General features: G+C 42.1%; 1 protein-coding gene across 1 annotated transcript in view; it reads right to left on the bottom strand.

Moving 5' to 3' along the window:
- Window positions 1-308: 308 nt before the first annotated feature.
- slit1b (slit homolog 1b (Drosophila)) overlaps window positions 309-11,475 on the bottom strand; it is a 48,254-nt gene continuing 37,087 nt past the window's right edge. The window contains exons 27-40 of the mRNA XM_028413066.1: window positions 10,287-10,450; window positions 8,056-8,180; window positions 7,723-7,817; window positions 7,307-7,446; window positions 7,057-7,150; window positions 6,706-6,843; window positions 6,126-6,354; window positions 5,905-6,035; window positions 3,437-3,591; window positions 3,134-3,345; window positions 2,704-2,828; window positions 2,325-2,533; window positions 1,885-2,172; window positions 309-1,769 (exon numbers count right to left, since the gene is read on the bottom strand). Of these exons, the coding sequence (XP_028268867.1) occupies window positions 1,901-2,172; window positions 2,325-2,533; window positions 2,704-2,828; window positions 3,134-3,345; window positions 3,437-3,591; window positions 5,905-6,035; window positions 6,126-6,354; window positions 6,706-6,843; window positions 7,057-7,150; window positions 7,307-7,446; window positions 7,723-7,817; window positions 8,056-8,180; window positions 10,287-10,450 (2,089 nt within the window). The 3' untranslated portion in view covers window positions 309-1,769; window positions 1,885-1,900. The remainder of the gene's footprint in view (window positions 1,770-1,884; window positions 2,173-2,324; window positions 2,534-2,703; window positions 2,829-3,133; window positions 3,346-3,436; window positions 3,592-5,904; window positions 6,036-6,125; window positions 6,355-6,705; window positions 6,844-7,056; window positions 7,151-7,306; window positions 7,447-7,722; window positions 7,818-8,055; window positions 8,181-10,286; window positions 10,451-11,475) is intronic.

Here is an 11,475-nt window from a genome sequence, read left to right as displayed (position 1 = left end):
TTTTCACAAAGATAGCAGCTCGTTTGTGATTTAACAGCTTAACAGAGTGTGATCCAGCTCGACCAGTCTGTGCATAACATTTAAAAAAAAGGACGAGAAGACACTGCAGAGAAGTCCAGAAAGTTCTTTGACAAAATAAAGTTGAGGTATGATCACACTAAAAAGCTGGTTATAAATGGAAAAGAAGCACTTTGCTGAATTTTACAGCACAAACACTGTACAAATAAAAAGCTTATATTATTAACACTAACAAACAGCATCAGAACACAGAAACATTACGCTTTCTAGTCTGTCAGTTTTACAAAGTATTAATATTATCAGAGCTCCAATTTTGTCCTATACGTTGATGTAAGGTAACCTATAATGCCTAAATACAGCCTTATATATTCCAAATTATCAGCATTAATCATATTTGTATCAGTACTACAACACACTGACTTCATGAGCACGAGCAATGCAGGGATTATGAACTGATCAGCTGCAACATTAATCACCACCTGCTTTAGGCTCTCCAGAGTTGTGTCTGCTATGTGTCACAGTAGCATTGAGATGAATGGGAGTTTCCCAGCACAGCATAGCCTACAGAATCACACATGCTTCTGCATCCAGCTGCACCTTTCACCAGGTCAAGTTCTGACACTGACTGACAGTACTTTGGGGCCTCTGACCTTCTGCAACAACACAGCAAGCTCAGACACACTTTGCGTTCTGGCATCTTCTGTGACAGCTTTGTGCTATAGTAGCGATCACTCTGTACGCACATCAGTGAGCTATGAGCATGTATGACTATATCAGTCAAGGTGGTCAAGGTTGATAGAGGCTCCATGACATTACTAATGGGCTTTCTGAAAAGTGGTTGATTTTTTATATCAGCCTGGACCATTGACTTATAAATAGCCAGCTTCAGGAGGCTGAGAGAACATGTGAGAACATGCAATTTTTGGCACTTCTGAACTGAGTTTTTTTTAAATAATCCCGTGGTGGAGACCATCCAGTGCACACCAGCACCTCACACCTTTGACCACAAGGTGTCAAAGGTGCTGAGATTCTTACACTGAAGCAGTTTTTCATGCTTCAAAACATGCCACCAGCTAAAACTCTTCAGTGTAGTATACCCCACATTTAGACAGGTGCCACTGTAAAAATACTGGGTCAGTGAGTTTTTAATGTTGTGGCTGATCAACATAACAAGTGAAAGGTTTTATAGGTGTATTTCTTTTTTGACAGCTGATTATTGATATTCGTGATAGACTGTATAACAAGAATAACAGTGAGTCTTTACTCTCTCTGTTACGAGACCGATGGCGGTCGATCCTTTCAGTGGTGAATTATCACATAAAGTCATCTGCACCTTTACAATGACAGGCAGAATGTTTGACGCTTAAAGAGGGTGAACACTTCAATACACATTAGCGTAAGAAAAGCCTAACAGAGAAAACAAGTTGCCTGCACAACACTTCCCTTGCAGATCAAATCTGAAGTTCTTTCAGACAGTTGATGAAAAGGAGTGAATTTTTGATTAAATTTGTCAAAAGCTATTTCCTAATTTAGTCCCAGTTTAATTAATACCTTTACCTCTTGTGACATGTCACTACTCCCTTTCGCAGTGATGAGGGAATGCAAAGCAGCACTTAACCCATCACACACAAGTTTAATAAGGTAGTTAGCACGCAGGTTCTCCTACAGCAGGTGAGGAAGATGATGATGAGGTTGACTCGTTGATTTCATGTCTTGAGGGGGAAGAACTGTCTTATGTTACAAAACTGCGTCTGCGCGCAAAAACACACAAAAAACAAGTCTGTTTGTCAGTGACAGCATCCTACAGTGTGTGTACCTCTTTAGTTTGGTGTGTGTGTGTGTGTGTGCATGTGTGTATGCGCGCACCATCACTTCCACAGTCCTATGCGCACTCCTTGCAGCCACACTCCACGGGCTTCTCCACGTCCTGCGTAAACGAGGTCCCGTCATCACATTCGAACGTGAGGCGCCGGCGCCGCACCCTCAGAGGAGCGCAGCACGAGGAAGCACCAGCAGTGGCAGCGCTTCGGTCAGTTCCCGCCCGGCATCGACCTTGACACTCAACCCAGGAGAAAGGTTTTGACGTCTGGCAGAGGGCGGTGTCGCGCTGCACCCGGTGGAAATCCCTGACTGGCTCACCTCGACATGGGGACTCTGTGTGGACAAGAAGATGGCCAACAAGTTGCTGGTCATGAAATACACCATTGTAGTGAATATGTTGTACTGTTTGGTGCTTTAAGACAGACACAGGGATTCTGCACTGTTCACCAAATTGAAGTTCAGACTGATCCCTGATCCTACTTCACCTATATCACAGCTCTCTCCGGTGTATCCCTGCTCACAGACGCAGCGCTCTCCGTCCTCCGTCTTCTGACACTTGCCTTGCACGCACTGCCGACCCTGGCACAAACCTGCCGGCTCCTCCTGGAGGTTACACAGTGCTCCTCGATACCCCTTCTCACAGTCGCAGCGGTACGTTTGTGCATCCAACAGCACACACACACCCTTTACACACCTAAGGTAAGATCAGATTTAATATTTAAAATGGTTCTTAAATGTCAGATTAACCCCCCCTTAACTTTCTATAATTGAGAATGACATTTGGAAAAAAGAGAAATTTCAAAACAAAGTGTCTGATATTCAATGTCTGAAATGTCTTTTAATGCCAGGATAAATTGCACTTACTTGCTGCCTTCACACAGGTTGACACCGGTTGCCGTGGTGACAACATCCACTTCAGAAAGACCTCCTGTTATTGGCTGATCACAGTGTTTTCCAGTCCAACCTGTCTTGCAGTGACACTGGGGCCCCTGTGAGAGAAGACATATTTACTAAAGATACAATAAAGTAAAAATGTTTTCTTCATTTGATTTTGTTTTTGGGATGCTGGTGGTTCACTGTGGGTGGGACTTTTTGTTTGGTCTGTTTTGCAGTTTCTTTTCTACTATAACAGTGTTTTTCACCTCAAGAATATCCAATCTTATGATTCATCCAAATAGGCTCAGCTATTGTCACATTGAAATAAAAAGGACACAAATAGCAGCTCTTAACATTGAGAAAGTTCAGCGACCAAGAACTAAATAATATGGTCATAATCAGAACACCATGTTGCTACCTGTGCAGCGTTGGGTTGGCAGATGCCATGCAGACAGTAGAGTTTGCGGCAGGCTTGACAGCCTGGCACCACACCCGGCTTCATGTGGCTGCGAGTGAAGTCCTGCAGCTCGTGGTTAATGTAGAGGTTCCTGATGCAGCCGTGGAAACTGGACATATTGAGGGTCTGAGAAGAGAGGCCGAGGGAGGCAGGCATCACCTCTTCAGGCATACCTGGACAGGTAGACAGGTAATCAGTCACCGCTAGCGTACAATTCTATAAACCCCTGGTCGGAGAATAGTGAGGACACCTCGCTGCTCCTACCTCCCACATACAGAGGGGCCTCCCCTGTCGCTGGCTTACTCCGGCTCTGGCTGTCAAGCGTTGTCGGCTCACCTCCATCCACAGACAAGTTCACCATCCGGTTAAAGGTGACCAGCTCAACTGTGTGGAAATGGCCGTCGTTCACCGTCTCTGGGCTGTTTACACAGGACACATCTTATATAAATCAAAACTGCAGGAGTGATTTCAAGGTTTGACTACAACAGACAGTAGAGTCTGTCCATGCCTGTTCTGGATGAATACAGAGGAAAAAGATTATGTGTTCTTCTAAAAAGATATTACAGCTGCATGTAAGTGTTTTTTCACCCTTTGTTCTCCTATTAATGCACCTTTCTGTTTTCACAGCTAGCCACCTTGTCACATTAAAATGAGCTTTACAAAACAATGATCTAGTTATTTTGATGTAACTATGATCATTATCCTAACTATTGTTTAAGCATCTTAAATATTCAGGATGCATTATTTGCACTCAACCATTAATCACTGTCACTCTTATGTGACTCTTTGCAATTTATTTTTATCATTAAGCTTGTTTATTCAAACATTTGTAAACAATGTTACAAAGGGCTTTTCAGAAGGAAAAATGAATTCATTAATTACAGTCCTTACGGCACTCTGAGGTTTTGTGCTCAAAATAAAGGCAAAATAATGTTTTATATGAATGGAATTAGGGTTAGACTCAATCATATTGTACCACACTGTACCCAACATGTCACGTTCACTAGACCAGGCAACACTCCCCAGGCTGTGGGAAGGACCAGAGGTCAGCTATGAGCTGATCTCAAATACCCAGGGCATTGGTAGGCTCCTTAAAAGTCAACAGTAACATGTTAAATCCTCTTATATGTTTGTGTTTTCATGAACTCAAAGTCTTCTCTGCAGTTACCCATGTGTGTGTGAGGTTGCCAGCTGGACTCTTGGAACCATCTGAACATTTAAGCACTTGACACCTGATCAAGTGGGCTCTTAGCTTCAAGAGTCCTCCGGCTGTATCTGTGATTAAATCAGAATACCCAGGCCGATGTCATCTGTCTGCATTCCCAAACAACACGGGACTCTGTCTGAGCAACAACACGAGGGCTCAGTGACACACTGATCATTGTTGCCAGGCTACAGCGAGCTGAGAGGCTGCTAAGGGCCTGACAGGAGTCACTGCCAGCACTCAGCTGTGAAAATCTCCTGATGAGAAGGTGCTAATCAACCTGTGGCTGCTAGCCAGAGTCACGTGGGCAAGAGGAATGTTAAACATGTTGAGCTGGTCAGTGTTCAGCAGGTAGCAGCCCTCACACAGTTACACAGAAAAACACTATAACACAATGACACACAGTCTATTTTATACCTAGTTAACCAGCAGGGCTTTAGCTAAGGATGTGCGTCAATCCCTCTGTTCAGCAGGAGATACCTTCGTATGTGGTTAGATATGAAACTCTATATATTTACTTTTCTGGATAGTCTTGCATTGTTGACTGCGAGTGGTTTTAAAGGTAGGGTGGGAGATTTTGAAAACTCAGTGAGAGTCAGCCAGATTTTGAAAGTAAACACACGCCCCGTTCTCTCAGAGCTCACCCCGAAGCCACGCCTCCCAACCAGTCTGTGACTTCGGCCGTCATGCACGTACCTCTCTGGTGCGCGCAGAGCAGGAAGAGAGTGACAACCAGCCAATACTCCGCGCAGGGTCCACCCGGAGGATTGGCTGATGTTTTTAGTGTTTTATAGCTTCCACAGATGATTCATATTCTTCGGTTTAAAGCGAAACTGCCAAACTAATCAGTTGCTATCGGATTGTAAAGAGAAGTTACACTAATTTGACAAAACGTGCATCAGAATGAAATCTCCTACCCTACCTTTAAGAAAAAGGGGAATTTTGCTTTCTGTTATAAACGTTGCATTGTTCCATTTGAATTGGTCCCTTAGTCCTAATTTAATGAATAAAAATAAACCATAATTACAAATATATTTAATCATTAATGTGAAACTGGCACACTGACTGATGTGGCACATGTCAACTCAGATCATGAGTTCCCTGCTTACCTAACTGTCCGCCCATCTCAGGTCCTCTGCTGCACCACCTATTGCCCATACCTGAATATTTCCAATATGGTGACGACAGTCTATGGGTGTGTCCTGTATCACTGTTTTATACCATCACTTTTACACACATGCACAAAGAAGTGCCACTGGTGTTGATGTCTGGAAAAAATATTGTTCAATGTAATAATAATAATCCTTTTGATGATCTTCTACACAATCTCTGTACGCTGCAGGGACCAGGGCTCTCTAATGTCAATGCAGGATGTTGGAGAGGTGGTGCACAACGCCCACACATTTAACCACCAACTAACCATCTACTCACTAAATTACACTGAAAGGTATATTTTGGATTGTATCCAGAGGAATTACAGAAGTCAACAAGAGTACTGTATTCTGTGTGTGTGTGTGTGTGCGTGTACCTGTAGATAGCAGTGGCAGGCTGGTTTCCAGGGTCGTAGGTGACCCGTACGTGACCTTGATGGAGCGCCACAGCAATTGGATCGTTGTCTCCATTATATAACAAGATGCCATTTTCCTCTGCTGTTGACACCTAAAACACACACATGCACTAATAAACAAACCTATTATGGGATGTGTGTTTGAACAGATTTTGGATGCAGGCTTGTGAGTGTTTCCTCACCTGCAGCGTAATGTTAGTTTGAGGCCAGTTCTTGATGTCTTGAAGCTGAACATAAGAATCCCTGTCGACAAAGTTGACGCTGACCAGCTTCTCGCAGCTCTGACCCTCGAAGCCCGACAGGCACTGACAAATTGCAGTGCCAGCTTTCTCCTCACAGGAGGCGCCATTCTGACACTGAGCCAACTGACAGGGCGGATGGGTAGGAAGGGCCACCTCACAAAACTCACCACTGAGAGGACATCATAAGGACATCAGACAGAATTCCACATCCACATCAAAGCACTTTGATTTATTGAAAAACAAGATGGGCACTGATGTTTTCTATTTGTTTTAAATTAGTACGTGTCACCACATGAGAGGCTGTAACTACAAATCACTTAACTATGCATAGAAACATGCTGGGTTTTTCAAGTGCTATTTATGATTTTACTTACACATGGAATCAGAATTTTTTAAATTAAATCAGATTTCTTTTTCTGAACATGAAAAAGCAAACATAGTTTTAGTCTGCATGTTGTCTGTCCCCTGTGTTCTTCAACTTTCCTGTCTGTGTTCCCATTTATCAAAGTGTTGCCAGTACCTGAATCCCTGTGGACACACACAGCTGTAGCCGTCCAGATGGTCCACACACTGAGCTCCATTCTGACAGCGATGATCCACACACTCATTATAATCAATGCTGCATTCGGGCCCCACCCAGCCTGGGATACATACACACCTGAAACACATACACACATGAACACACACATACTCACAAACACCATTTGACACATGGTGGAGGAATTTGGGGAGTCAATGCAGACATCAGCAAAATGTACCTTTGTATACATTTATCTGTGTGTGTGTGTTTTTTTAATCTCATCTGGGATTTCAAACTTTGCTGAGTGTTGCAGTGATGAAGTGAGAGGTGTGTGTGCAAGTGTGCTGTCACCTGGGGCCGGTAGGACTGCTGATGCAAGTTGACTGATGCTGACAGGGGTTTCTACCTGGAGAACAAACACTTTCTTCTTCCTCACAAAACAGACCTGAGAAGGAGAGGAGAGAAAGAGGAAGGGGTGAAACAATTAGTATACGATTTCTAACTAATTCTCCTCTCGCTACCATTATAATGGAACATGGTTACACATGGAGACTTTGAAAAATGCTGTATCATAGTGCAGTTGATCCCATGACGGTTATACCTGTGTAGTTTGGAGGACACAAACAAGTGTAGTTGCCGACTCCATCCACGCAGGTGGCGCGGTTCTCACATCCATGGTCCTCACAGTCATCCACGTTCACTTCGCAAAAAGTTCCATGGAAACCAAACGCACACGCACAGCTGAGTGAAAAAGAGAAACAACGCAAACTGCATATCAGAGAAAACACAACAACAACAAACCGTGACATGTAAAACATACAATAAACAATGAAAAACCATAAATGCCTACAATATGCAAGTTAATAAGCCACAAAAAATTATGAAGATGATGATGATGATGATGAAAAACCAGCAAAAACCAAAGGGGTAGATGTTGGTGTAAGCGTCACCAGCCAGCTATTGCCAGCTTGTATAGTCTCCATACTCCATGAAACTTTGCAGAATACTGTACCGTACCTGAACCCTCGGGTCTGCTCATCACTCAGGCAGGTTCCTCCGTTGGTGCATGGATTACTGACACAAGCATCAACTGGAGTCTCACAGTGTTGACCCTGAACACCACACATAAACAATAAATACAAGAGCAGACCAGAATTATCAGAGAGAGACAGATGTGAGTGCAAATTAATCAACACTCAAACTAAATAAATCGCTTTGGTCTGTAATGTATTATTGTGTAGCACAAATATTTAGATTTAGATACAAGGTGGCAATGAACCAAAAGAAGTTACTGAGTAAATCATGCAAACTAGTTTTCAACGTACAACACACACACACATGTTGGCATACCGTGTAGCCAGACTTGCAGGTACAGGTGTATTCTTCTGTATGGTGGACCTGGCAGACACCCTGGTTCTGGCAGGGAGAGGACACACAGGGACTACATTTGGCCTGGACAGATGCCTCCACGGGACCTGATCACACACACACACACACACACACACACACACACACAAAAACAAACAAACAAACAAACAACAACAAACAACAATCAGCTAGAGATTTGAGGCACTAATAAGACACCGTGAGACACCATGAAAATAGGAAAGAAATCAGGTTAAAAGCAGGACTAATGATTTCAAAGATTTGATATTCAGTAATATCCCAGGATGTTATTGTTGTTATTCAAACTGAGGATTTACACTTTTTTTTATAAATAATATTTGCACCACAAACAAACAAAGTAACTAAGCTGTTTGTCTTTACTCCATGATGTCATTTAAAACCCCATTTTAATTTGTCATTGTGACAAAAGCATTAAAAACCCTTTAGTTATTATTATTATTTTTTTAAATGACATGACTTTTGGCTCAAGGAGCAGCTTTAGCTGTTTAGTGTCTTAAGCTGACAGGTTGTACATGCCACACATAATGCAAAGAGACTGATGAAAAAGACATAGAAGAAAGTAAAAACGCAAAAAAGGACTTGTGAAGAGATTTAGGAGCATGGGAAGCGGGTGACATTTCTTTAACTGTGGTACATGGGCTAAATGTCTGGAGGATTCTGATGCTGTGATACAGCAGCTAATGGGCCTCAAAATAAACACACAGACTGTGTATGATTGGTGTCTTTGTTTATTAGCACACTCCAGGCAATATTACAGAAACTGTAATTAAACTGTGTCTGCTTTGTTATTTCAGATGCTCCAGTCATGAACCAGCATGACATTTGACATATTAAATTGTTGCCTGTTCACACTCATTTTGCAGTTGATGAACAAAAGGGTGACATTTCCTACTATGTGACGGATTCAGAATTAGTGAAATCAAATAAGATGTGTGACCAGGAAATGAAGCTCTGTGCTATTTACAAAAGACTTGATGGAAGGTGTAGCAAAGCATTAATTACAGTGAGACACAGCAATGTTTTTTTTTTACACTGCCGCAGCTTTTTAATGTTTAAAAAAGCAGCATTTAACACCTGTAAAAATGCACATAGTTTCTGATAAAACAGTCACTAGGGGAAAGTTCACACTATCTTCACAACTTGGAGAGGGTGTGATAAAACCTTGGAGCTTGGCGGTGTTGGAGCCTGTTTGCCTCTCATGGATTTGATGTTTAAATAGAACATTATCTATACATCCTGTTGTTTTAGGCTAATGCAGGTATTAAAAATTGCAGTTAACCCGCACCGTCTAGGCGCGGGTTCCTCAGTCCAACTATATAGCAGAAATAAACATGTTTACGGGCTGGTCTCTATAAGTTTCCTATTTTGTGTCAACTGTACAGCCTCAGCTCCGCTCACACTCCTTCTCTTTGCCTGTACTTGGAGTTTAGGTGGTCTGTGGCACTGTAAACATGAAGACGGTCAAAGCCCTCACAAAGACTCAAAACACCACAGACATTCCCATCCATGATTATGTACTGTTTATGATTAGACAGCAGTACTCAGAATTTAAATATAACATCATCATTGGTTGCTTCTCAGTGTCATTTTTTAAATGTTTTTACAATAAGAATGAATATTGTCCAATATACTGCACTGAAAATACATACGTAGACTTGCATATGTGATCGTTCTCCTTGGTGCCCATGAAAAAAGCACACGGATGCAATGTTCACAGGAGACATCCGTCTGCAGCCAGATTAGATTTAGTACATTTATCAAAGCGTTTTTTCTGTAGCTTTTCTCTTCAGTTAAAGACACAGTGCATTACTGTGTCTTTAACTCTAAGTGTGTGGGAGTAACAGCAGCCAACTCCTGATGAAGGTCGCACAGACTAAACACCTTTCATTAAATATCATCTATTAGGAAGCTACTGTATGTGGGTGTTTGTTCTCTTCCATCATTTTTACAAATTATATGACAGGATCACATATGACTCAGACAGCCAATTAACATTCCTCATGATCCACCTGATCATGTGCAATCCTTGTATAATGGCAAGGAAGGTCACTCTGAATGAGGAATTCTTTACAGGCTATTTCCATTCAGCAGCACGATCCTTAGGCTGTATGAGACATGTCCAGGTGGTAGGTGTGCATGTGTTTTTGTGTCAGAGCAGCTTTCTACCACCTTACCCAGACACTGGAACTTGTCAGCAGGAGTGGTGAGCAGCAACTTGCCCTCCATGCCGCGGGGGCCTGCACAGCGGGCGATTCCAGGCTCCTTATAGCCACTCTTCACCCAATCCGACAGCCAGAGCAGACGGCAGTCACAGTAGAGTGGGTTGGCTCCGATAGCTCTGGAAAAAAAAAAAAAAAAAGCAAACAGACCAAGAAGTCAGCTCACTGAGGAAAAATACAGAGAAAAGAAGTTTTGGAGGAAGAAAGGGAGAATTGAATAAACTGAAGGTGAAGGGACGGAAGGCGAGCTTTAAATGAAAAAAGATGTGGGCTCTATTCACTGTTTTTTATTTGAAAAAGTAAAACGAAGGAAGTCATTTTTAAGCCACATGGTGGAGCTATCAGACCTCATACTACTCAGACACTAACTCAAGCTAATCACATTCATTTAGAGCAGAACTGATTTACTTGAAGAGATAATTAGAGACAAATCTGACATTAAATATCACACACATACACACACTCACTACAAGAAGGTCATAAGGTTATGTCTAACTGTAGCAGTGCAAGAAGTGTTGAGGAGGTATACACTGATCTGCCTGTTTCTGCATCATTTGGGTCAGACAGCACTGTTCCAGTAATAAATCTGCTAAAAAACGTTCCTTCACAATCTATCACTGACAGACGTGCCCATCAAGTTTGTCAGTGGCTGGTTATCTGGCCACATAAAGTTCCAACGATGGAGTCTAACAAAGACAATTCATGATGGTTGTCCTGCTTTGAGTTATAGTTTTACATGCTGCTGAGATCATATCATACCATGACATCCCTATGTATGTGGATCGAATGATTTTTAACAAAGCATAAAAAATTCAGGACAATTTTAGAATTTCACTACAGTTTTCTCTCAGCTGTACATTATATTCTGACTTCCTGTTCCTTCTTATACAGCCACTTGAGTAGGTCTCTAAAGATGATTTTCATGATATGATAACGTGAGCGCGCATTAGAACTCTAGTATGTGGACTTGCTAAAAACTTGCTAAATATGGTGCATTGTTCATTGAGGCTCCCTCTTACTATTTCAAAAAGCATCTTGAAGGAACTATCAAACTGTTTTAGTTCTAGTATGCATTATATCTTTACAGGCTGACAGTCAGCAGGATCTTATTTCAAAGATGATGTCACACCTCAGAAGATGAAAA

Source organism: Parambassis ranga, chromosome 1 (assembly GCF_900634625.1).
Source record: "Parambassis ranga chromosome 1, fParRan2.1, whole genome shotgun sequence".
NCBI classification, from domain to species: domain Eukaryota; kingdom Metazoa; phylum Chordata; class Actinopteri; family Ambassidae; genus Parambassis; species Parambassis ranga.
This window is presented reverse-complemented; position numbering and strand designations above follow the sequence as displayed.